General features: G+C 40.0%; 1 protein-coding gene across 2 annotated transcripts in view; it reads left to right on the top strand.

Annotated features, from left to right (window-relative positions):
• tpcn3 (two pore segment channel 3) overlaps positions 1-27,281 on the top strand; it is a 40,466-nt gene that overhangs the window by 6,275 nt on the left and 6,910 nt on the right. For both annotated transcript variants that reach the window (XM_076295744.1, XM_076295753.1), the window contains exons 10-14: positions 100-244; positions 17,560-17,745; positions 24,130-24,194; positions 24,312-24,399; positions 26,158-26,227. In XM_076295744.1, the coding sequence (XP_076151859.1) occupies positions 100-244; positions 17,560-17,745; positions 24,130-24,194; positions 24,312-24,399; positions 26,158-26,227 (554 nt within the window). The remainder of the gene's footprint in view (positions 1-99; positions 245-17,559; positions 17,746-24,129; positions 24,195-24,311; positions 24,400-26,157; positions 26,228-27,281) is intronic.

Below are 27,281 nucleotides of genomic sequence, written 5' to 3'. Positions count from 1 at the left end.
ATCATATTCACCATCATGTACAACACAATTTTATAGGACACCTGTTGAATAAACATTTTTTTTATTCTTGTTCTCGTCTTTCTTGTTTCCCTTTTCTAGGAAAGTTGGAGTTCATCCAGCTTCCAGATCTTCTGAATATCCAGGTTATTACAATGAAGACCCGGCCACACCCACTGAAAAGATGGTTCCCTGCTGCTTATGACTCCAGCACTAGCCGTTTTGTCCAACGTGTAGTGCAGCACAAGTGAGACAGCTTCCCTTGAAAACCCTTGTTTGGCTGTTCAGGACCCCTGTATATTACCTATATTTTAAATGTATCCCTTAACTTCTGCACTGCACATACTGAAAGCCCTTCAGCACAGAATTATATTGAGAATGAATGATTATTTCACAATACATTACAATATAATGCACAGTGAAAATTTGAAGATTGGTGAAGATTTGAAGATTTTGAGTAGTTCAAGTTTAAAGTTTACAGTCATACATAATAACAATGCACATCACTACTAGTAATGACATTCTTGGTATCAGGACCAGCTAAAGTTCAAAGACATCCTATGTAAGTTTTTTTACCTTAATATTACAGCTTTGAAGTCATTTTGATGGTAAACTTTTGTCAGAACATTCTCAATGGTATAGCAGAAAGCATCTGAAGCCACTGACTCTCTACTGCTGAACCCCCAATGTAATGTAGCCTACTTTAGTCTATGATCAGCTCCAGCAAGCTGTTGAGGCAAGTTGTTGTCCTGGCACCATGATGTCAAAGCTCTCACCTTTGCGCTGTAGGCAGAATCTCTCCATCTGTGCGTTGATGATATTATCATCAGCAAACATGATAATGTTGGAGCTGTGGCCGTGCAGTCATAAGTGAACAGGGTGTACAGCAGGGGACTGAGCACAAATCCCTGGGGGGGGGGGCACCAGTACTGAGTGTGGAGGAGGTGACGTTACCTATCCATACTGCCTGTGGTCTGCCTGTCAGGAAGTCTAGATTGTTGATGAACATCAACTGCATATACATGTTTTTCTGGTCCAGAAAATGATTACTTGTGGTCAGTGTGTCTGACACCTTGCACTAAGCAAGAGAAGGAGATGGTCTGCACACTGTATGGGCTCCAAGAGGTACTTTATTTATTTTTAAAAGGCAACGTTTTGATCTCAACATCAGGCAAATAAGAACTGGTAGGGAAGGCCTATATCACATGACCATATAGGCCTAGTAATCAGACACCTGCCAACCTGCCTACCAACATTATGCAAAGTACATGAATTATCAATGCATGGAATAGCAATCCATATAAAAACAATTAAGTGTATAAGAATTTAAGTATTTACAATTGGCTATGCCATATAGGAAGACTAGTAACATGGTGGAAACATCACAAGAAAGGTTTAAAGCAACACCAAAGAACTTTCCCTCTGTCGCACGCACGCAATTTGTTTATCCAGCACCGGCTTTGCAAATAACAATGTCCACAGACAAGGTAGACTATTTTGCATGACTTTTAAAAGTACGATGTATTGCGACATCAGATGCAAGTCAAATTTGTAGTTTCTTATGTCTCATTCCATCGAACTACAGATCCGCTACCCGATCTGGCAAACTTACATAGTGCGGTTATAGCCGATAGAGGGCCACGAAGCGAATGCAGAATTGCCGTTCACCCTGTTACGAGTTGATGAACCACTGAAACGATTTTGGAAACATTATTTTAAGGTATAAAAAACTCTTTGGTGTTGCTTTAAGATCAAAATACATGTTTAGACCCTTTGGAGAAAGTTGATCATCCCACGACACCGGTCATTTGCACACTGCCCAAAATTCATAAAGACTGCCAGAATCCTCTGGGAAGATATATTATTGCAGGCATCGGTTCGCTTACTGAAAAGATTTCGACATTGTAGATTCTTTTCTAAAACCGCATGTTACCTCACTGCCATCGTTCGTAAAAGACTCAATGGACATGATTAAGATTCTAAAGGAAGTCCAACAATCGGCATACTTAAAGGAACCGTATGTAAGATTGTGGCCAAAACGGGTACTACAATCACTTTCAAATTACTGTAGAGCGGTGTATCCCCTTCCCCTCCCCTCTGACTGGCAGAGTTGGCAACCGGATGACAAAACACTACTGACTTTGTGATTAGTAGATAGGTGGAGGGTGGCGCATTATGCCAAAACACAACATGACATCAACATCAGTTGAGGGCTGCAACTTCACTTTTTAAATGACAATATCCTGGCCAGACTACTGTTGTCAGTGATATAAGTATTTGAAATGAACATGATTTCTTAATGTCTAGTGACATATCAGGGCAATTTTATGATTAATTGAAATACATTTTTTACATACGGTTCCTTTAAATCCTCAAATTATGGCCGGGATTCTATTTATAGCCGGGCCTCAGATTCGGACAAATAAAAGCCAGTATAATTTTGTTTCAACTCATAAAAGAGCTCTTCTTAATCATTTATATTGTTGGTTGGTTTAATGTTGTTGCCAATGAAGGGTCATTGCTACACCATGAGTCTCCAACACGTTGCTATCAAGCTACCAGTCGCACGCAGCCCCTTTCTGAGCTAGAGGCTGAAGCAATAACCTACATTTAAACACAATTGTTGCTGCCAGGCACCAGCCTACGAATTTTATAAAAAAAGGAAATCATGCATCATTTTAAAAATAACTATCTTAGACCTCTTTGGCTATATGGAATAAGGTTTCCCTTGCAGCACAGCACACGTTCCATGAACGAATGAAAGAGGATGCCTTATGCAATAAGCGGATGGAAATCCCGAATTCATATATGAAACTTAATAGTGAACCATTAAATACCCCACAGATTTCAGTGGTCATCAGTCCCGATATTTAGCAGTATAATCAAACAGTCCAAATGTAAATTAAATCTCAAATTGAACATCTGCTTTTGATAGCCTACCGCTCCAAACGAAAAGTAGGCCTATAGGCCTATGTCTCACAATAAAACGCAAGAAATAAAGGCCTATAGCTGACTCGAATATGGTCCAAATAAAGGTGCTGTACTTTGCCCATAATTTGAGGATTTACGATAGTATGTCCCCTAAACATTCCTCACCCGTTATCTAGACATGCATGAAAACATTTGAAAGCAAAACTCACTGCCATGAAATATTTGATCGCTGTTTTGCTACTAATTGTCTTTCACGTGAATACGCACAGAAAGTGAAAGTAGGCCTACTATGCTCCGTGTCTGTAGCTGTCTGTTCACGTCCGCAATCGATTATAACGTTCCTCAAATGGAGAACACATCCATGTTCTCTCGCGTTATAGGCTGTCATGCTTCTGTGTTTGCAAAATTCCTGACGGTTCCTGATTGCTAAACGTTTGTTTTCCTTTCCTGTCGATAGCGGTTGATGTAGAAGGCTATAATTTGACTTCAGCGGTGAAGTCAGAGTTGCATGGTCTGTCCAGTCTAGTCCCGCATTCAGGACGCTCCATTATTAGATTATTAGATTATTAAAATGTGTGGGAATTTCTCGCATTATGATGGCTAGAGTTGCGGGACTTTTATTAGTATGCTCAATACTTAGTAATAATTTATGCGCAATAGCCTACTCGCAATCCCGCGCTGAAATTTAGGCCCTGGTTTTAAATCTTTTTTTCTCTGCTTTCTCGGAGGTGGCCAGCGAGCATTTGTTCTGCTGCCAGCTTGTGCCAATATATCGTCCAAAATGCTTGATTGCTTTGCATTCTCCACATTTTTAGCTAAATTTTCATGTACCACATCAGCATTTTTGTTCAGTGAATCTTTTGTAAATTGCTTAACAATAGCGTCGGGCCCTTGTCAGCAGCCTTCGGCTTGCCTCTTGCCACTATTCACTCCATTGTCTTCAACATTCCCTGTAGAATTCTCAATATTTTGGGCCTCAATGTGTAACAGTTACATAGTCTGTCTGTTCTTAGTCTTGGATTTTGTGAAATAAATGTCTAAATATCACCTGCTTGCTGCAGCCTTGGTCAGCACGTCCTTTTAAAACCGCATCTTTTTCTCTCTCGAGCATTTAATCTGCTGCCGGCTTGTCTCTCCACATCATCCAAAATGCTTGATTGCATTTGTAACGGGCAAAACTGTACCCATTAAGGAACATTAACAATTTAGCATTTAGCCTACTGTTTTTTACTCTATTCAGGGGGCAGCTAGCTATGTGGCCGTGTCAGTATTGTGTGAATGTGCACCTACCTTATAAATTCCCACCCTTCCACTAAAACCAAACAGACTAGGATATTAACTGGTTAAGTAGCGAATTTATTTGCACTTCACCCTCTAGTTGAATGAAAAATGAAAATAGAAAGTAATAATCAAAACAACAACAAAAATATATATATGTATACTAATAATCACAAAAGAAAAGAGGCCTTCAGTGAGCCCCAAAATACCTTATCACAGTAGCTTATAAGCTCAGTATTAACTTGTAATTATTTACCCTGCTAATAATTACTCACACCGGTGGAGTGTTAGAGAATAAGTTTCAAAGTCACCATTCAAAGTGTCCCGGGACAATAACCTTATCAATATTCAAAATAACTTCATATTGTTAACATTTTGAATGCATGACAAAAACATGACAAACAGCTTAAGGCTGCATTTATTGAAACAGGCTACTAAAATGTTGAAACTTAAAACTAGCCTGTAAACTCAACCCTTCCTTTTAGCACAGAAAATCTTAACAAACAAAATGAGTCCACCGTAATGCATATGACTGAGAAGGCTATAGTTCCCAGCATATAGGCCTATTCCGTAGTGTAGTTGCAACGCAGTTCGTGTAGAAAAGTTTGTGTTTTTAAACGACAACAGAAATGTCCGTCTCACTTAATGTGAATCTCAGTGAGGGATTATTCCGTCTTGACGAACAAAACTTGACGATCAGCTTCAACGCTTCAACGCTTCGCCGGCTTCCACTGCTTACCGCCATGTTAATCTCTGTCAGTTTCACTCTCCGAAGTCCCGCCCCTCCCTCTGTATCTGTGTCCTTTCATTGGTCAGTTCTGTGACTCGTCACACATTGCATTCTCCACATTTTTGAGGAGCATCTCGCCAAAGATTGTTAAGGCGGAGCAAGATACTTCGTCGTAGTTCATGTCTATGGGCGCGAAATAGAGCTGCACAGTCCCGCCCACAGCCAAAACGCGGTTAGGTGCCGGATGTAAGATTCCCATTCATTTGTCCCATTGACGTTTGGAAAAATCCATATCTAAAGAGTTTTACAGCATGTCTTAGGCTAACCAGCTACGGCATAACTCATAAGCATACAACATATCATTTCGAGTGAAAAAACGAAGAGAAAATCCAAAAAAAGTCAAAGGTACAAGACTGTGTACCAGGCGCGCGGGAACCTATTTTTGACCAGGGGTGCTGAATAATAATCCCCCCCCCCCCCCTCGGATTTTGACTGCTAAATAGCCTACGTCATTTTGGTGCGGTGTGCGGGTGATAGCGAGAAGTTTTAGAAAAGTCCCGGGCAGCCACAAATTCCAATGTTCCGCGACAGCACTCCGAGTCCACTGCGCCCACCCTAACCCCACAGAAGCGCACTTGACATCATTAGCCTATTTCAGTATAGCTAAGGAAAATTACTTTTCTGATCGTCAAAACCACACCAGAGATGTTAGATAAGGGATAATGCCCGCGGAGGCGTGAACTGTCCGACGCGAAGCGGTTGCTTCTGCGAAGTCCATTTATTTCTGATAATGGACGCATCGAAGGGCATTATCCCGTTTATACCATGGTCACTTACGAAATAAATAAATATGAAATCAATTATTAATACTAAATGAGTTTTAGAGTTAAAATCGTTCGTTTGTTCAGCTGTTTTTGCAATGCTGTGGAATGTTGATAAGTCACAGCTGAGCGGACTAACTCAGGTGTTGTCAAGCAACGTCATAATAATTTTATAGGTGTAGTATATCACTTTTTAAATGACACCCTTTTCAACCTAGACCATGGTATAAGCTTTAAATATAGGCTAATAATCAGGCTGCAATGATCTCGCAAATAATTTCTGAATAGCCTAAAGTGTGTCGTCTCCACAGCAAGTATGTGTCCTAATAATTTCTATCTTAGCGACTAGGATAGTGAAATGATTTCACTAGCTATACATTTATTAGTTTCTTTCAGCTTATCCATGCTTTTTTTGAATGTGTAAATCGCATAGAATATGTAGGTCTATATCAATCGTAGGCCTAGGCTACACACTTGATCGCTATCACATAGCTGAAACCACGCTACGGTTCTTACAGTAGCCTAACTGACTCACGTTCACGTTGATCTCTATAACTGTTCATTTTTAGTAGCCTATATTCGACCCTATCCATAACCCTTTTTTGCTATGTGACTCATCATTTCACATACAAAAATATAAATAATGTCAGACAGCGAATTAGTAATTATTTAAAAAAATATATAATCATTTTTAAAAATCTATCTCCTGCCAGCAGGGGGTGCTGCAGCACCCTCAGCACCCCCCTTCCCGCGCCCTTGCTGTGTACATATTTTCATTTCCGAGCGAAGGAACTACTCATCCCATAAACCACCGGGCCTCACTGAAAAATATATAAGCAGCACGAACCAGCGCGAAATCATTCATTTCCAACCGGCGACAGCAGCGAACCCTTTCCTCCAAACAATGATTTTTATATAGTGAATGTGCAGTTAATAGCAGTTATTTCAGGAGTAATCGTGTAATAGTGTTTTGATATTGAATTTTATATTTATCATCGTGTATTTTATATCGTGTGTGGGAAAGCGGTTAACGTTAACGGCAGTGCTTCATAACGTTACCTGACTCATCCTATGCTGTCATCACTGCTCAGTCGGGCTGATGCATGGTCTGCTCTTGGACCACCATATTCAGTTTATTAATTTACCGTGAATTATTACACAAAATGTTCATTAAATGCACAAAGTATTCCTAGGTTAATGATTAATATGAATCATACAGTATGAAGGCTACAGTAGCCTAGCTAATGTTAACTAGCACTGCTAGCAGCATTAACATTACAACCTCCCTGCTTAGCTAACTCACCACAACTTTGTAGGTCTTGTCCCTCATGCTGCTGACTCTTACAAAACCCACAAACTGACTCTCGGACACACAACAGTCAATAATGTGACCCGATTTAAAGTGGCTTTCACCCCTTTGGACACTCACTAAAACATAATATTCATACCTGTGTTGCAGCATGTAGGCTAATGTTAGCTGCATTATGTAATGACATACAATGTCGGAAATGCTAAAGGTTAGCCTGTCGGCTAGTGCTAGCCTACCTGAAAAGTTCGAGTGTTTAAACTAACATTTACAGTGGTCTATTTGATAGTGTATTGGCCCTGACTAAGTTCGTGTGATGTATAAACCCCAATCCTTGTAATACAAGTACCAATATTCGTCAAGAAAGTTTTTAATCACATTAAGATTTTCGCCATAGGCAGTAAAAAACTCCTCCATCTTTGTCAATATTTTTCCGCTGAGAAAGTTTCAAACTATGACCATAACGGCCTTTCCACCAATCAGAGGCATCACTGTGGGATTGTGGGATTGTTCAGGATTGTGGGTAATGAAGTACTTATCCAAGAGATCGTGAATAAAAGGCATTTATCTCAAAACAAGGTTAGTGCCCCACGAACTCTTGGTGTCTATAGGAGCATATACAATCGCTTAGTACAACCGTAGCTGGTTTTAAGTCTACCACGTGCAGTTAAGTTTTTATGGCTTACACCGCAATTGTCAATGGAGAAATTGCATTGACTTTTTACATCCGGCATCGGCTGTGGGCGGGACTGTGCAGCTCTATGGGGATCGAATCCTGTCTGCATAAAGAGGCGTGTCGATGACGTATTGACAAGCGTAAGTTGCAACCGGCCAACAGCAGCGGCATAAATAACCGGCGCACACCTGATATAAGGTTGATTTTCTCCAGACTGGATTGCTCAAAAAGGCTAAAAATTTACCTGAAATGTTCAGAAGGGTTTGAGGATCATGAAAATGTTCCTGAAATTCACATTCCTAACTCTATAAAACCAAGACCTTAGCATATGTGGTGAAATTCTGAGCTATGCCCATAGACTTCAATGGAGCAGTTGCTGCCTCTGCTCTGCATAAAGGGGGATTTTGACCCCCTGTCGTGCGATCCGGGTTCCCGGAAGTGGCTCCTGATGAAATATCTTGCTCCGCCTTAACAATCTTTGATCTCGCTGCAGCCTGCGGGAAGGCGGGGCTTGACATCAAGCCCAGCCCACATCCAAGTCAGCCATGTTTTTTTTGTATTACGTCACGCAGTTTAAAATTGCTGGCGGTGAGAGTGAGGCAGTCAGCAGAGAGAGAGCCAGGACTCGCAATGAGACTGAGCGAGCTGCTACATTCTACAAACCAGCAACTTACTGCAAAACACGTTTTATTGTGTAATTCAACACGTAAACTGTGGATTCAAACCAGTGCAACAACTCGCAACAGCACCAACGTTTCTATAAGAACGCCGTTGTCACACTACTCGTTCGTCAGACAGGAACTAGCTAGCTGGCTAGCTAGCCAGCAAAGTTAACCACCCAGATGGCAAGAGGCTGGCGGCGGCCCACCGGTTTCGATGCCGCCGGCGGACCGCTGAGTTTTTGCACATCGGTTCTACCGCGGTCCGCTGGGCTGGGCCAACAAGTAGCCTATCTACCGGTGGTCCAATATCTGCTTGCTATCTGGGCAGTAGCCTATATTTAAGATGAGGATATGTCTAGCTTGATCTAACCGGTTAACGTTACACAATGCATGCTTCTGGTTCACCTGTTGTTAATAAAGCAAAATCGCCCCTTGTAAGCTACATTTGGTTGTAATGGTGAATTCTTGCTGTTAAACTGATAGTCCATGATAATGAAACAACACACCATTCAACTTTTGAGGGCTAAACTAAATGAAATATGGCTCGTTTTCCGTTTGAACACATTGTCATCAATATTTAAAATGACCAATTTTATTATTGTTTCAAAACCGGAAATCGAATGAACGAAAAAAATACACGAACCCAATTACAGTAACTAGCCTAGGCCTACATGAAAAATTCACTGTTGTTGCATGAAATGTCATTTGTGTTTAGCCTACATCATCAGTTTCTATCATCTAATATGAAATAATATACTATATAATTCGCTACCGGGCAGCGGCTGTCGGTAGTAAACAAGGGGGCAGGCGAACGTTCGGAGAGCGTAGACAATAGGGGAGTTCGACTTGCGGCAGATCTGTGCAGATCTGACTTGATGTGATGCATGCTGGGTTGAACACAATGCATACTGGGATGGACGCAATGCATACTGGTTAGAAATTCTGTCCGACTTCTGTCAGCCGGGGAGGGACTTACCACCGTGACACCATGTCACATGGCCTTAAAATATCGCGGGAGTCTTAGCCTGCAGACAGATCTTGCAGTTGCCTTCCACGAGCTGCACGAGCTGAAACACGCCCTCATGACGTCAGTTCAAAGACGTGATAGGGCCATTTGGGAGGAATGTCCTCATGACGATTATGACTAGAGGCTCATGCTGCTTCCTTATGTTGGAATATGCGAAAATAAACAGAAATCGAAGGGATACCTTCTTATACGTGATTTCTGCAACAATGGTAGGCTAGCCTACTGAAAACGTTTGGATATTCTGTTATTTTCTGCTGTTGGCTAAATAGATAGACACACATATAGGGAAAACACTTGATATTGAATTTATGTGCTACAATGCAGGCCTGTTAACTGTATGACAACAGTGGTTTATTTAAACTACATCATAAGAATTTATTTAGTCAGTCATCATGCTCATTTTAATGAGTAAGAATGAAAGTTCTGCTGTGTTTATTGCAAACAACATTCCGTGATATCTCCCGCGAGTCACGTCAGGCATACTGTAGCCTTTTGGTGCATTCAGAGCACCTCGGAATGACAAGGACCGCCCCCATGGCTACTTTGTTTTTCCGACAGCAAGTGTTCAAGTGCTTTGCCATCGAATGTGTGACAAACACGGATGCCACAACAAAGGTTAAAACATACACTCACTAATCCTAAACAAACAACTGTATTTGCTTAAAATATAGTGTAAGATGCTCGTGAAAGAAAGATATGCAGCTTTTTAAGTGATAAAAAGGGCAAATTCCCAAGTTCACATTAAAACTGTTGGACATGAAAGGCCACATGGACTACAAACGAACTACAACGTGACGACAAAAGTGATGACGAGCCCCTAACTGGGCAACTCTGTTAGCAAAATCTAGCCCCAGTTTCCGACCTCTGACTCACACATTACATGACGTGAATGACGCGGAATGATGATGTTTTCACTCGGAGAAAGGTTTTTACGAAGCCCATGAACGCTAGGTTTCTGTCCGGGATGAGCTGCCCTCTGTTGTAGCTCCTCCCGGCTAGCCTCTGAAGATCACATTTACGTAGAAAGCCAGACGAAAGTCAGACTCAGACAAGACGAACAAGCCTAATATGGCTGATCTGAGGCTAAATAGTAGACCAGTTCACCTAGCCATCCCATTGAATGGGCTTCAATGGGATGGCTAGGTGAACTGGTCTACTATTTGGCGCCACTTTGACATCAATTAACGTTACAGCTGAAGCGTTTTAAGCCTTTATATGAACCTTTTCTATTTTCGGAGTAATACAACATTGTGTAATTGGCGTCATAACCTCGTAATTGACTTAACGGCTGAGTAATAAACTTTTTTCCGAAATCAATGCTAAAGTGACGTAATGAGCATACAACCAGAGCGGGTGAAAGCGTCGCACAGGAGCAAAATAACCGTATTCTCTGGATAAGAACGAAAGCATCGGAGCACATTTCTGCAAAGTTTTGATGGATTGACAGTAGCCTAGGCTATGAATGTGGCGAGTGCTGTTTATATGAAATCACATTTATCTAAGAACAACTAGGACATTTAGAACAGTAATGTAGACATGGTGGTAACGAAGTAAGTGGCTACATACCCAATCTCTCGGTGCAGCTATCACAAGAGTTACACGAGTCAGACTACGTGCCTACGTTACATTTACATCCCCTGAGCCTGCGCAGAAAGCCTCGTTGACCAACAGGAAACGGTTGAAATTTTGCTTCACCCGCCTCGATTGACGTCTACGTGATGACTCTGTCCATATTTTTTACTGTCTATGGTAGTAAAGCCAAAGCGAGAGGGAGTTAAGTCATTTTCCGACGAATGACCGTCGCAGGAAGTTGCGTCATAACAAAGGGACGCCAGACCCTCTTGTAACAGTTGTACCAGAGAATAGGCGTGTTCGTCTTGTCTGAGTCTGACTTTCGTCTGGCTTTCTACGTAAACGTGATCTTCAGAGGCTAGCCGGGAGGAGCTACAACAGAGGGCAGCTCATCCCGGACAGAAAGGCTACAGTCTGCCTGACGTGACTCGCGGGAGATATCGCGGAATGTTGTTTGCAATAAACACAGCAGAACTTTCATTCTTACTCATTAAAATGAGCATGATGACTGGCGAAATTAATTCTTATGATGTAGTGTAAATAAACCACTGTTGTCATACAGTTAACAGGCCTGCTAGCACATAAATTCAATATCAAGTGTTTTCCCTATATGTGTGTCTATATAACAGAATATCCAAACGTTTTCAGTAGGCTAGCCTACCATTGTTGCAGAAATCACGTATAAGAAGGTATCCCTTCGATTTCTGTTTATTTTCGCATATTCCAACATAAGGAAGCAGCATGAGACTGCCGTCAAAATCGTCATGAGGACATTCCTCCCAAATGGCCCTATCACGTCTTTGAACTGACGTCATGAGGGTGTGTTTTAGCTCGTGCAGCTCGTGGAAGGCAACTGCAAGATCTGTCTGCAGGCTAAGACTCCCGCGATATTTTAAGGCCATGTGACATGGTGTCACGGTGGTAAGTCCCTCCCCGGCTGACAGAAGTCGGACAGAATTTCTAACCAGTATGCATTGCGTCCATCCCAGTATGCATTGTGTTCAACCCAGCATGCATCACATCAAGTCAGATCTGCACAGATCTGCCTCAAGACGAACTCCCCTACTGTCTAATAAGGAGAGAACCTTCACTCTCGGAACTCTTCCGGTGTGGTACTGCATCTAGGGGCGCTCACGGGCGAGTCCAGAATGAATGGAGGTCTATGGAGCTTTACCCCTCAAAATCCACTTTTCTCGGGATATAATTTTTTTTCAAGTAATTTGAATATTGTATTCGAAAGGGGAGGCAAAGACAATACACTTGGTTGAGTATTATATTTTTTAAAGTCACTTAATTGTTCTAAAAAGCCTTTCAAACGTGCCAATGACGTCATTCATTAGCATGATCATAGCATAGCATAGCATCAATGCTAGCGTGTTATGGGCAACAACGACCCAACCTGTAAGAAAACGAAAGGACATGACTCCCGGATTATTTCACTTTTGATTGAAAATCCATATCCATTTTGCGAAAAATAAAATAAAATCTGAGGGTTTCAGTTGTTAAATAGGTGAAAACAACAAATGTAGCCATGTAGCTCCATAGGACCCCATGTATTTTGGACTCGCCCGCGATCGCCATCTAGGTGAACTGCAGCCAAATTCGGTTTGTATGGGATTAATAGAGAGTGGGGAGGCTCTCCGTAGACGGGCTCTGGTTGTACTCGGTGATACCGCAGACTCGTAAAAGTAGTTAGAAAATAAGGCAGAAAAACGACAAGTTTCCTCATGCTGCTTCCTTATGTTGGAATATGCAAAAATGTACAAACAATCGAGGGGATGCTTTCTTGTATGTGATTTCTGCAACAGTGATACTGCAAACGTGTTGATAGCCTATTGTTGAGCCTATTTTTATGCTGTAGCCTAGTGTAAAGCATGTCACACAGTAGCCTAGCCTACAGAAAACACTTAATTGATGTGATATAATGATAACTTGTATGCCTACAATGGTTTATTAAACATCATAGTAATTTATTTAGTCAGTCATCATGTTCATGTTAATGAATAGGAAGGACATCTAAACGATACCAACATTTAAATAAACCAACATTTCGCGCAAAATCTGCCGTGAGTCCCTATGCGTGAGTCACGAGCTCCTCCCAGCTGACTCTGGCAGATCACGTGGACAGTCAGTCGCGATCGATTATTTAATAAATACATGTGAATTACGAATAATAATAAAAAGATTCTACCTAATGTGACTATTTTTTCCATGAACTGTAAAAGAAAACACGTTTTTTCCCACTGTATTCTCCATAAAGAGTAAAGTAAATTATGGACTTATTTCTGGAATTGACGTCACTTCCTGGACTCGTCTGAGGCTGGTCTAATGGGTCATTCGTCTCTAAAAGACTGAACTCCTACTGGCCAAAGCATATGGGGAGTGACGTAGGCAAAGAAAACATGGCTGAGTTGGATGTGGGCGGGGCTTGATGTCAAGCCTCGCCTTCCCGCAGGCTGCAGCGAGGTGTACTTGACATTTTTAGCTAAATCTTCATTTACCACATCAGCATTTTTGTTCAGTGAATCTTTTGTAAATTGCTTTACAATTACCGTCGGGCCTATAGGCCTATCACCTGGCTTGCTTTGGTCACGTCTAAAACTGCATCTTTTTCTCTCTCATGAGCATTTAATCTGCTGCCAGTTTGTGACTCCACATCGCCCAAAATGCTTGATTGCATTGTATTCTCTACATTTTAGATACATTTTGGTGTACCACATGGCATTTTCTTTCAGTGAATCTTGTTTTGCAATAGCCTACCTTCCTGCCCTCCTCTTGGCTGCCTTCACTCCTTCGTCTTCATCTTTTTGGCCTCAATAATCCAGTTACATAGTCTCTGTTTTTGGTTTTGGATTTTGTGAAATACATTTCTAAATAAATGTGACTTATAGTCCGGTGCGACTTATATGTTTTTTTCCTGTTCATGACCCATTTTTTGACTGATGCGACTTATACTCAGGAGCGACTTATAGTCCGGAAAATACGGTACATACTTTAGATACCATGTCTCCAAAGGGTCTAAACATGTATTTTGATCTTAAACCTTTCTTGTGATGTTTCCACCATGTTACTAGTCTTCCTATATGGCATAGCCAATTGTAAATCCTTAAATTCTTATACACTTGACTGTTTTTATATGGACAGGGTTGGGTCGTAACTGATTACAAGTAATCTTGATTATGTAATCAGATTATAAAAAATAAACAACTAAAATCAGACCAGATTACATAAAAATGTGTAATCAGATTATAGTTACATTCTCAAAGATTACTTGATTACATTGTGTTTATGTGTTTCATTACATACAGGAATGGGCAGAAATTCATCAGGAAGTAGTCTATTTTAAACTACAAAATACTGTATTTTTGTATTTTGAAAACACTCAAAATATGTTTTTCAAGGGGGCATGGAATCACTTTGTAAATCAGCCTTTTTATCCCAAACATTTAGGCTATTAAAACTCGAATAAGGCTACATATGGAATATCATACACCAGAATTTCCAAAACGGTTCAATATAGTTCTAAACAGGCAAACTTATGAGCAGGGATGGATTACTGAACAAGCCTAACAGACCCAGGGGCCCAAGTGTTCAGGGATCCCTGAAGCCCAAGCCTCTGCGAGCCCTGATATCGGAATAGGGCCCCTCAGTCAAATAACATAGGTTATGTTATGTGATATGTCTTAATAAGGCCCCTCAATCATATAACATAGGTTATATTATTCACCCTGATACCTAAACGGGGCCCCTCAGTCAAATAACACAGGTCACACTGTGTGTGATAATCATATTTTGTCATTGTAATCTTTTTTCACAGCAAGATGCCTTAAATGTGTTATATAAGTCTCTATCATTTATTTGCAGTAAACTTGCTAGAATTCATAATTTAAGGGGTTATTGCCTTTTAGCACATCCAGCTAGAGAATAAAATGTACACCTATTTTTTCCACTTCATGCGAGTGGTTCTGTGCAGAAATACATGACCAGTTGATAGTCATAATTTGTGTTTAGCAGAACTAGGGTAACCACCAACCAGACTCTGAAAAGGAGGACAAGTTGTCTAAAAAGTGAGGACAAATGTGTGGCAAAAATGTGGACACCCTCCAATGTCTTATAGGCCTATTCCAGTTGTGTAACTGTAGCTAGCTGGTACATATCTGTGTAGTATGTATGTTGTGTATGTTAACTTTATTCCCAATGCCTAAAGAGTTGTGCTAGTTGTGCCAGCAGCCTGGGATTTTAGCTTGATTGTTAGCACGCTCAACTCCCGAATCCAAGGTGTGGCTGTTTGCGGGGCGAGTGTAGGGCTGAGCGTGCAAATAAACTCCAAGATATTGGTGCCGTGACCCAGATCAGGAGTGAGGTTTAGACATAAACACGCAATTTGAGTTTAAAAGGGAAAGTGGGGGCTACATGTGTACCACAGGCCTGCCAACTCTCACACATTGGCCGTGAGACTCACTCACACATTTTATTGGCTTCACATGCTCTCACGCCCCCGATTTCTCACGGTGAAGTTTCAACCAGTTAGTAAATACCTTTTTACTGGGGCACGTGCCCCAATACTAAACTGCTGTGCCCCAGTAAAATCTCACGGAGTAGGCCTACTCGTCACATATATCACACAGCATATCACGTGAATGAATCTAAGCTTTCCAATCATATTAGCGCCAGGTTGCTGTGATAAATGGGTAACGAGAAAATTAACATTGAACTTACATGAAATTTAATCATATTTGCATTCTGCACACCCATTACTCTCGGTGAAATATCTCACAAACTCTTCACTCAAAACATGGCAAACCCTATATCACAATAAACAGCAGACCTTACCAAATACGTGGAATGCATGCCTCTGTACAATACAGCGGTTCCCGAGTAATCCGGTTTTGAAATTGCAACAAATTTCTACATGGTCTCCAACTTCGGGCCGAAATTATAATGTATTTTAATGTAAACTATTTATGTCAGTACATACATTTTTGTAAATTGCTTAGCCACAGAGTATCCCACTATCATGGTTCTTATTGCCAGATTCCAGACTATCCTACTTACACATATATGAATATTTCTACTGGCATGCTTCCTTGCCTTCCTAGTCACATTAATGCAAAAATATGAAGGAAAAAAAGTAAGGAGAAAGCCTGATATAAGACATATGCAAATATTATCACATCATACTTTCCCAGATATGGTTAGCCCAGGCTGTCCTGAAAAAGGAAGATACAGCATGTATAGATGGCCTTTACAATAACCAAGATAACTATCTTATCTTAGATTAACTAGCTGAACAACACAAGTGACTACTTCTGCATAATTTGATGGAGTGCTGAAATGTACTTTTCAATACACTTTTTTCTCTATCACTTCGTTTGAAACAGACAAAAAGGGTCATGCACCTACCCGTGAGAATAACATTATATAATGCAACAGAAGATTACAAAAATTGCCATGTAGTCTGTACTCAGTATTGAATTACATTTCAAAGTAATCTGACCCAACACTGTAAATGGATTGCTATTCCATGCATTGCTATTTCATGTATTTTGTATAATGTTGTTTCTGTATTGATGTATTGCCATTACATGCATTTTGCATAATGTTGTTATAAAAGCACAGCTTTCAATGTAATGGGTGCTGTCTGATTACTAGGCCTATATGGTCATGTGATATAGGCCTTCCCTACCAGTTCTTATTTGCCTGATGTTGAGATCGAAACGTTGCCTTTTAAAAATAAATAAAGTACCTCTTGGAGCCCATACAGTGTGCAGACCATCTCCTTCTCTTTCTGACACATTTTGTCTGGCACCTGTTACAACATATTTTGGATGTGCGCACCCGTCTCTACAAATACGACCTTGCACTAAACACTCGATAGTCAGTGGTCAGTACCAGCATACTATTATGACTAACAATGATCTTTTCAGCAGTTCGACATCTTGAAAGTGGTCAGGAACTAGATAGGGACACTGGCATTTTTAACTTATGTTACATTACATTGATGTAGGCCAAAACAGCTACAGTGTTGCTTAGTAGGCTTCCATTGGTACATGTTTGGCTACCATAGCTACCCTGTACTTATGTTGCAGAGTATGAATTCTAAAACTGATAGTTCCGGTCTTTGATTGTGATTGGCTGAATCGCGTTCAATGCCGTTGTAAATTACAGCATAAACATACACCATGATATACTTGAACGCATTTCGTTCTATATTACTGCGCTACCATACTTAATACAAAAGTTAAAGTAGCCGCGTCTCGACGTTGCTTGGCAACCATTCAGATAGAGGAAATATATTTCTTGGCGGAAGAATGATTATCTGTGGATAAATCATTACATTTCTCGTTGCTGTCCCTGTACTTTATGAAACTTTGCCAGGTACTTATAGCAACAGTTTTACAAAAGCAATAAGCCACTTGAGTCCGTATGTTACACTCCGCTAGCGCGTCATGCCTGACAACGCCTAGCTGTTCTAAATTCAGTGTAACCTGCAATATCAGTTTAGACATGTCTATGCTCTGTATTTGTAAATACTGTATCAATGTTCTGTATGTTGTAGGGGGTTTGTCTACATCTATGACCTCATCATCCTGGTCAACGCAGTGTTCATTGGCCTAGATGAAGAGAACCCACTCATATCGAATGCAGAATGGGTCTTCCTGGCCCTATACCTTGTGGAGATCCTGCTGAAGCTGTACATATGTGAGCCACAAGCCTTTTTCTCCAGACATGAGTTTTGGAACTGGTGAGACTAATTTGTTGTCCCCTTATTTTAATGTGGATTATTTGTTGCGTAGATTGCACTATGTTGACCATTTGACATGAGTTAACAGTTTACCATTAACAATGAGGCAAAAGTAGGATATTTGTGTGTCCATCCAAAAACTTTTACAGATGATGTTTTACATGTGCTGAAAGTATTTCTACAGCTGCAGAGCATCATTACACATGTCATTATCATTTCACAACCTCAGTATTGTCATTAATTTGGTCCCACAGCTACATGAAGGCACATTTTGTTTGAACACATACCTTTGCAGATGAGCATATATATTTGTCATAACAAAGTTTATTTTTCAATTCTGTATCATGGTTTGTCCTATTTCTTAAGAATTGTTTGTGCTCATTGGAGTCAGTAGCAAACCATCCCTTTACCTAATGATAACTCTAGTGGAGCATACATTGTTGTGGTAACATGAGACACTGTCAATTACATTTTGGAAAAGTGATTATTTTTCTACATGTTCTACATCTATTCTAAACGTGTCATCCAAAAAATGGCACATGCGAGTACAGCCACATACTGTATGCCCCTTCCATACAAAGGAGTCCATAATAACTGTATCTCAGTTGAATATTGTAAATTCAACCTATATAATCTGGTTGTTCTCTAAAGGGTTGTTGATGAGAATCACCAGACAAAAGTCCTTCTGCTAGCTTTATTGGGTGTAAACATTATTGTAATATAGGTTACAGTTTCAGCAGCCAAACAAATCATTGTTTTTATATATATATATAAAATGAAAAAATGGTGCAGAGGTTTCGTTTTCCGGACATTTTGATGATATGCCGGTCAAATATCCTATTATCGCTTCTTAATGAGTCAACTGGAGACAGGCTATGTAGCTTAAAGAATGACATAATCAGGCTGTATAGAATCCAACATGTTCATTAGCCTAACTGAAACATGCTTAACTAGGGTCAATTTAAAGATCTAACCATGCTGTTTTCATGGACAGCAAGAATCCGCTTCGTTCATCGTTTTAAATAGGCTATGTTTTTGTTGCTGCCACCCACGTTATCTCCAATGCTTTAACAGTTTAACTTGCGCACACACATTGAATGAGTGCTCACACCACTACCCCCTAATGCTATGCCTCTTTATTTGATAACACTAAATGAAGAAATATTTCCTATTCTGGAAAAAGTTTAGTTTCTTTTTCTTTCGGTCCGCGGTTCAATGATAACATTCGATTGTGCTGCAAATTATCTGCGGACCAGCAATCTCCTCATCGAGGAGGCCCTAACCCTGCAGATCATAGACAGAGAAAGTATGCTCTGGGAACACAGTTCCATATCCAGTGTAGTCATGGGTCTGTGTGTGTGGGGTAGTGGTGTGAGCGCTCATTCAATGTGTGTGTGCATCTGCGCAAGTGAAACTGTTGAACCACTGGAGATAACGTGGGTAGCAGCCAGGGACGGACTGGGACTAAAAAAGGCCCTGGACTTTCTTCCAAAAAGGCCCAACTACCCTCGCACTCGCACACAACTAGGTGTCTAAATGGCCTTGAGTGTCTGTTCATCTTTAAGACTAACACACATTCCACAAACTGTACAAAGCCTACAACTTGCTCAGGTTGGTGCACAGTATCACCAATATGTGTATGGACTATGGACCTAGAGTTAGAGCTATTGCATATGTGGTAGTTGTGGTAGCAAAAGTCTAGACAAGTAGACAGTGCAACTCATTCTTCATCATTCAATATTGAGGCAACAACCCGTCTGTTTTGCGCAAGGACAAAAAAACTCTGTTGGTGACAATGAACGGAGTTGCATTTCCCTTTAGATATAGCCCATGTTCCACATTAATCGTAGATTATAACATCAAGGACATGCCAAATGTGTGTGTGTGTTTTCCCCCCTCCAAACATGCCGTTACATACGCACAGACAGCAGACACTGATACAGGTAAAAACTGAAATAAGAATGCACTTGCCACGGAGACATTTTCAACAGCTGTTTTTTTTACATTTATTTTTATTCAGGTTAATATTTAGCTTCAAAATGGGTTTTTAGCTCTTAAAAAATGACAGAGATCCGGACCACAGTGATAGCTGGCCTGTTTACAATCTTATGCACCGATCTCATTGTCAGCTTAATTAAAAAAAGGTATACATCGAAGGAAGCAAAGATGAATGGTTGACAATGACATGAAAAAAGGCATATGTGACGTGAGGTAGTGAGCCATTTCTCAATTGTGTGAGTTGGAAACCTTGGTGACACTGTAGCCTTTCCATTGTCCCTTGTGCCTATCCTGCTATTGAAAACGCGATGGCACAAATGTTGCTATTTTTATATATATATATATAACACTGATAACTGAAGCGTAGACATAAGATACTGATAGGCATAAGTGAAGCATACTTATTTGGAGAGCTAGACACAGCTGGCTGATAAAGTAGGCTATATTGAGCCAGGCCGACAGCCGTTGGATGGACGGCCGTTCTGGACTTTTCCAGAATGTCCAGATTGCCAGTCCGCCCCTGGTAGCAGCAACAAACAACGTAGCCTTTTTAAACAGGGTACCCGCGGAGTCTTAAAAGTATTACATTTCATTTTACTAAATTAAGGCCTTAAAAAGTATTGAATTTCACCTCAAAGTCTGGAATTTTTTCACGGAGGTCTTAATTTTTCAAATGATCAGTAGATTTAGTCTAATATCCTCACGTAGCGTAAATCACAAGGATTAAAGTTATCTGTCATAGCCTACGACGGATTTCCGTCAATTTGATTTTAGAAATGTCATTTGAGATCGATGCAGATCCGGTGTAAAAAAAAAAAGGAGGGGGGGGGGGTCTATCACCTTTTCTTTTCCTTTTTTTAAGGCAACTACAAATATTAGGTCCGATGAATGAATGTGTGTGATGGTAAATGTTTAAAGACCTAATAGTGTTCTTGAGAACTTTCTGTGTCTCAATCAGAGATCGATCAAAAAGATACGTCAGCCATTTCGCTTTGTTTATGTTGTAGCTACACGCTTGTCTCATTGGCCTGGGGCGTTTGCTTAAAAAAAAAAGAACACATCTGGAGGACGGTCTAAAAGTTGGATTATAGTGACACAATCGAGACAGCTGATGAGGTTGCCCAATCCGTTTAACTTTTTTGGATATGCTATTGTGAGCTCTATGTGCGAATTCGGAGGCTGTGTTCTTTCATGCATCAATGTAGACAATTTCTTACTATCGTGAACTCTTGTCAGGGGAGGTCATTCATTTTGGGTGTCACCTATGACTTGAACAGATAGCCTGCTATACATGGATTTCTATGGAACGTCACGAAAACATGCGTGCGCAACCAAGAGGCAGAAAGCACCACAGAACAGCATAGAGCAGTGCAAAAGAGCAAAAGAATAAAATTTGTTTTTGTGCTGAAAACTGCACCAATTCGAAATCACGATGGCTAGAGAATGTTAAATATGTTCAATATCCCTAACGGAATGCATGTCTTCGCCAAAAATGACAAAATACGATGTTATATTAATAATCCAAATGAACGTCAAACTTTGAAATATAGTCTGAAATGAGATGTTATTATCATTGAGACAACAGGGGTATACAAAAAAATCAGATTGTAGCTTACAGCAGCCGACTATTTAGGTTAAGTTTATAACGTTGTGGACGGCCACCAAGCGTCTTCTGCCTCGCGGCTGCGCGCGCATCTAGTTTTGTTGGTAAACGGGAAACCCGATGTAGGCTACTATTATTGTGTATATACAGTTTTTAATCAATGCAACTAACATTATGTGTAAAGCGACACAATATAAACTGTAGCCTATGCCTCCCGTCTGTTATGACATGTACAACAATGTTTTTCACAATTTGCGACGGAAGGTTTTGACTGAGCGTGTTAACAGTTCGCGATATTATTATTTTATGTTGAGTAAGGGGGTCAGTCGTGTTTATGACGCACAGCCTTGTAGCCTATTTTGCTTAGGCCTCACTTTTAACGACAGTAGGTTGTGAGCGTAAGTTGACAAAAAATAACCATGCAATTAAAATAGTCAACTTAAAACTTTGCTATTATTAATGTATAGCACAAAACCATAACCAGTAGGCCTACCAGAACCTCGCATATTAGCGTCATGATTTGTGTACGTTTATCTATGGCTGACCGTTTTTGCGCTAAGTAGGCTACGCATGTTCTTGAATAGCGCAACACGACCTGTCCCTTGCCATATCGCAACCTCTTGTCAACCTTATACAATCTGTTGCTGAAGATAAAAGCGCCCTCTCCAGATTATCGTTATCAGATGCGCAGACCTCCTGCATGAGCACACACAGTATTGCTGCTCATTGGAAAACTGAGTTGTCTGTAAAACTCAAAATTACCATGTTTTCATTAGATGCGGATGAGGCAACAAATGGAAATATGAACAATATCTAGACTGGTCTGATTTGTTACTTTGATAAGGAAATGTTTAGTCTTGCAAACTTGATTTTATAGATTTTACTTGGTGTTGAATTGCATATTAACAAGAAAAAAATTATCCCCTTTAAATACTTTTGGCCTGAAGTAATTAAATAAGAGTGTAAGTTAAAGCCTTGCTACAATATTGCTGCAGTAGAAAAGAACAGCAATGGCTAATCAGCAATGGTCAGGGATGGTATTGAAATATTGTTTTGTTCATCAGGAAAACTCAATCTCAATCAAGAACACTCTCAATTCGCCTTATTCACATGGCGGCCATAGACCTCTCCAGAATATATCCCGCCTCCTAACTTCCGTATCCATCCAACTTCCGGGCGTGGATTGTCTATGGGAAATAACATGGTGTTTTGAAAGATCGTACCTGTCAAACTCTGTAGGTGACAAAGTAGAAAAAGCTGCTGGGCAGATTGGCCTACACACTTCTGCCATCTAGTTTCCACTGGATTTTTTGATTTTCGGTGCCGTTTAAGTGGTATAGTCTATAGTATACTACTTAAACGGCACCGACAATCAAAAAATCCAGTGGAAACTATATGGCAGAAGTGTGTAGGCCAATCTGCCCACCAGCTTTTTCAACTTCGCTACCTACAGATGTTTTACCGGTATGATATTTCGAAACGCCATGTTATTTCCCATAGACAATCCACGCCCGGAAGTTGGATGGATACGGATGTTACGGAGGCGGGACTTATTCTGGAGAGGTCAATTGGCAGCTAAATGGCGGCCATTGGCAGCTAAAACGAGGCTACAGGGTACACAAACCATAGGATTGTTATGTTCTATGCATTCACCTGTAGGTGGCATTAATTATATAGTAACTTAAGAGTACCCTGTAGCCTCGTTTTGGTGTTTATTTGGTGCTTTACTTTTATGTTTGCATCTTTTTGTACATTAAAAACCAATAGGTTGCGACCGCAAAAGGGATGCTATCTCTATAGGTAGATATGAACAACGTATGACTTATGGCCTGAAAAAAGAAAAAAGTTTTTTTTTCACTTTAATCCCTGAAATCAACTAGGTTCTATTCCGTGTAAATTTGTCCATGAAGCAGGACATTGTCACATTACTACCGCGACAAATCTTTGCGTTGCCACTGCACTGCTGTCATGTTCATGTTGGCATGTTCAAACACTTAGTAATTAAAATACTAATTATTTGAGGTTTAATCTTACCTTTAATATTATTTATTCTATCCGAATGGGTGCGATGTAGGTATTAAATTTCATCTGAAGTGGTATTAAAAAGGTCTTAAAAAGTCTTAAATTTAGGTCTGACAATTCTGGGGGTACCCTGTTAAAACAATGAATGAAGCAGATTCTTGCTGTCCATTAAAACAGCATAGAGACTGACTAGATCTTTAAATTGACACTAGTTAAGCATGTTTAAGTTAGGCTAATGAACATGTTGCATTTTATGCGGCCTGATTAAGTCATTTTTTAAAGCTACGTAGCCTGCCTGCAGTTTTCCTCAACTTGACTGATTAAGAAGTGATAATAGGATATTTGACCGGCATATCATCAAAATGTCTGGAAAACGAAACCTCTGCCAGTCACTTTGATCAGCACCATTTTTTTCAAGAGGAAACTCTGATCTATTATGCATACTATGAACTATTAATAGTGATACAGCTCAAATGAGCACTTTCATACAAAAGAGGAAGGAATAATGAAGATACTGGAAGGGAAGAGTGACGTCATTGTTGACACTCGGGCAGCATTCATTATACCCACTATTGCACTATGCTAACACTGAAAATACAAGAATAGTAAATAACTGGACATTCAGGATTTACAGAATTAACAGATAATGCATATATGATCTTATAATTGTAAATAAAGCATGGGATCCTTGTGATATGGCTTTAAATGCTGAACTGCAACTGAAAAGCTCACTTTCTCAATAATCTTGTTCAATCCCCCAGGTTTGACACAATCATTGTTGTAGCTGCTCTGATCGCCACCATTTTTAACTGGGCTCTGAGTTCCTGTGAGTTTCCTTTCCACACCCTTATTGTCTATCTGTTTATTAGATTTAAATTTTTTTTTTTTTAAAAACGTTTCTGTTCCCATTGCATTGATCTGAATGGACCTTGTTCTGTTGCAGCTGGAGGTTATACCAGCCGGCAGATCCTGGATATTGTGTTCATCCTGCGTGTTCTCAGGCTTGTACGTGTGGTAGACAGCATCAAAAGGTGACCGTTTTTTTTTTTTTTCACAAAAGGGATATTTTGGGGATATGTGGAGGACCAGACCATTTGAATCAGTAATGGTGAACTTCCCTGAATGTAATCACAACAACACATGCATCCGAATTTCCAGCAGTGTTTTAGGTATAATTTAATGAACATTGGACCCCTGTCCACTTTTCATTTTTTTAAATGCATATATATTTTGCACTGCTTGTATGCATTATTTTCTACCAAGACATACTAGGATATCTTTGGATATTGATTATTGTCTGGAAATGACTGTGTCAGCAGCAGTGCTGAGAAGAATGACATCACTTTAATCTGGAGTCTATGCTCCAGTGGTCATTTAATCATAGAAACATGATCATGGATTTTGGAAGTAGATGGTTTCCATTAAAGGAGATGTTATGCGTATGCCTGTTCTCCAAACATACTATTGGACGAGGAACTTGATGACTGGATCACACCAAGAGATAGACTGCGTTTACAGCATACAGTATATAGCAATAATTGTGGGGAGTAATGCGTCTGAGTAATACTACTTATTGTTATGCTTGTATTAGAACATGAATGATTGAAATGTCTCGATGATCTGCCTTACAGATAGATTATTAGTTTTGCGCTAGAATTTAAATTCTCGCTCACAGAATTCTCGCACACAACAATCAGTTGCAGTTTTTATTAAATAAAAATTATTGTAATAGAGGCTTCATTTAGCTCCAATGAAACAATCATAAAAACTTGATTAAAAGCCCAATCAGTCAGCCCAAGAGTCCCAATTAGACGCAGGTCCCTTTTACTGGCTGGGTGTGTCTACAGCTTTAGACAAATAAAGTCAGGTCTGAATTAGAGGCCCAGTCTAGTTTATTTATGGAAGTTTCTTGGTTGTATAAAACCTCTTAAAGCCCACCAGATTGCCCACCAGCTAGTTCTATGCTGCTTAGGTCACGCATACAAGCGTAAGGCACGATGGTGTTTTAAGCCCCCAACGTTGTCTTCCAGGCGTATACGTAATGGTAACCGTATGTGTATGTAACAGTATGTCTAACCATACTAACATAAGTCTGTGTAACTTTTTGTAATATTCAAAGTGAAACAAATTATGTATGTATTGAGAAGGTTCTTTCATTGCACATTAGTGTGCATCTATCAGATCTCCTTCAATGGACCTATCTACTGCCATCTATTCTCCAATGACAGAGCATGCCTCACAATAATGGAATTATACATGGACCTGTTGTTTACAGTTTAGTTCTGCCTGCTTTGTCAATGTTATCTCCTCCCTCAAAGCCACAGGCAATTATGAAGTTTTTAGCATGTGAATAAAAACTAATTCTAATCTTGAATTTCCCCTAGGGATCAATAAAGTATATCTATCTATCTATCTATCTAATGAAGGGGTGGGTGGGTGTTCATGCTGTTTTCTCAGTGCTGTGATCTGTATGTAAGTATTTAAAGTGATCATTTTATTTATAGTCAGTGGATTAACCAGAAGGAAAACGCTTTGAGGTTTATGTCATTGCTATAATCATGTTTTAATGATGGTGTCACATAGATTGGAACAGAATGGAACTGTGATGCCGTAGTCCCCAGAGCGGAAACATGAAAAATATAACTGCTGATTACCGTGAATGAATATTCAGAAGTTCATTGCATGCACCATACCATATGAGATATGTGATGACATAAACTGCAATATTAACAGGTGAGAATGGATAACTACTGCACATCTTATCCCTTTTTTGCGTTATCTTACTCTAGATTTCGAACAATTATAAACACTCTCATCAAAATTGGGCCAACGATTCTCACATTTGGCCAGCTTATATTGGTGAGTGTCTAAACCTTTTCCTGTTAATATAAGGATATTTTCTGGACTATCTGTTTGAGAACTGCAGCTTTTTTGACAGCTGGAACTGCAGCAGTCAACAAAGATAAAGACAAGGCTGTTGTAAGCAACAATATTTTCTTCAAGGGTGTGTCAATTTCTTGTTTCTTGATGTGATAGAAACAGATGTTTTCATATGAGGTTATTTGAAATACAATTAACCTTACTTTCTTTTTCAAAAAAACATCTGGTTTATGTTTTCCATGTGTTTAAATGACATTCATAAGATTAATAGGACAGTCCTTGTTCAACCTTTACACGACAGCCAAAATGAACAAGTGCTATGGGTATGATCGAAATGAATTGGAGACAATATGCATAACACAAATATGTGTGAAAAGGACTTGTGTGTGTATGGCTCATAATTAAGAATGCGGCTTATAATTGTTAAAGGAAAAGAGAAATAACATGAAACAATGTTCAAATGGTCTTCGCCGTCAATATTATCAGGATTTGGAAACTCTATGTAACCATGACTCTTCAATTTAAGACATTTTGAGTGCACTTTTGATATCATACTTCTTTATTTTGAGGGCACAGTAAAGGAAACGGATATACAATTGTTCAAGACTGAGAAAAGTAGCCAAACAAGGTTAGCAGTTTATGATCAAGCCTACACTTGATCAGTTTCATTTCCATGATGAATCTTGCCAAAGTGGTGAGCTGATTTCACTTGCTGTAATTGCTTTTTGCAAACATGACGCAGGGTACAACATGCATTTGGCTGAAGGCAGCTGCAGCACATGCTGCATTCTGAACTCTGGGTTTGGAAAAGGCCTTCCTTCACAGTACAAGATGTGCTGTCTGCAGCCAATCAATAATCAAGCTTAATCCATATACCATAACAGGGGGAAAGATACAACCATGCACAACTGGGTGGGGACAGCCGCAAAACATGCCGCATGCTGTAAGCAGTAGCAGCTATAACTGTTAAAGGAGAAATCTGCCGATTTTTCATATGGATCTCTTTTTCTCGAGGTCACCGAGAACTGTCGGT

The sequence above is a fragment of the Alosa pseudoharengus genome, unplaced genomic scaffold (assembly GCF_046254945.1).
Source record: "Alosa pseudoharengus isolate Yale_2024_CS ecotype anadromous, Long Island Sound unplaced genomic scaffold, YU_APseudo_1.1 YU_APseudo_1.1_scf_1, whole genome shotgun sequence".
Taxonomy (NCBI): domain Eukaryota; kingdom Metazoa; phylum Chordata; class Actinopteri; order Clupeiformes; family Clupeidae; genus Alosa; species Alosa pseudoharengus.
The sequence above is the reverse complement of the archived record's forward strand: the minus strand, read 5'-3'. Positions and strand labels throughout refer to the sequence as shown.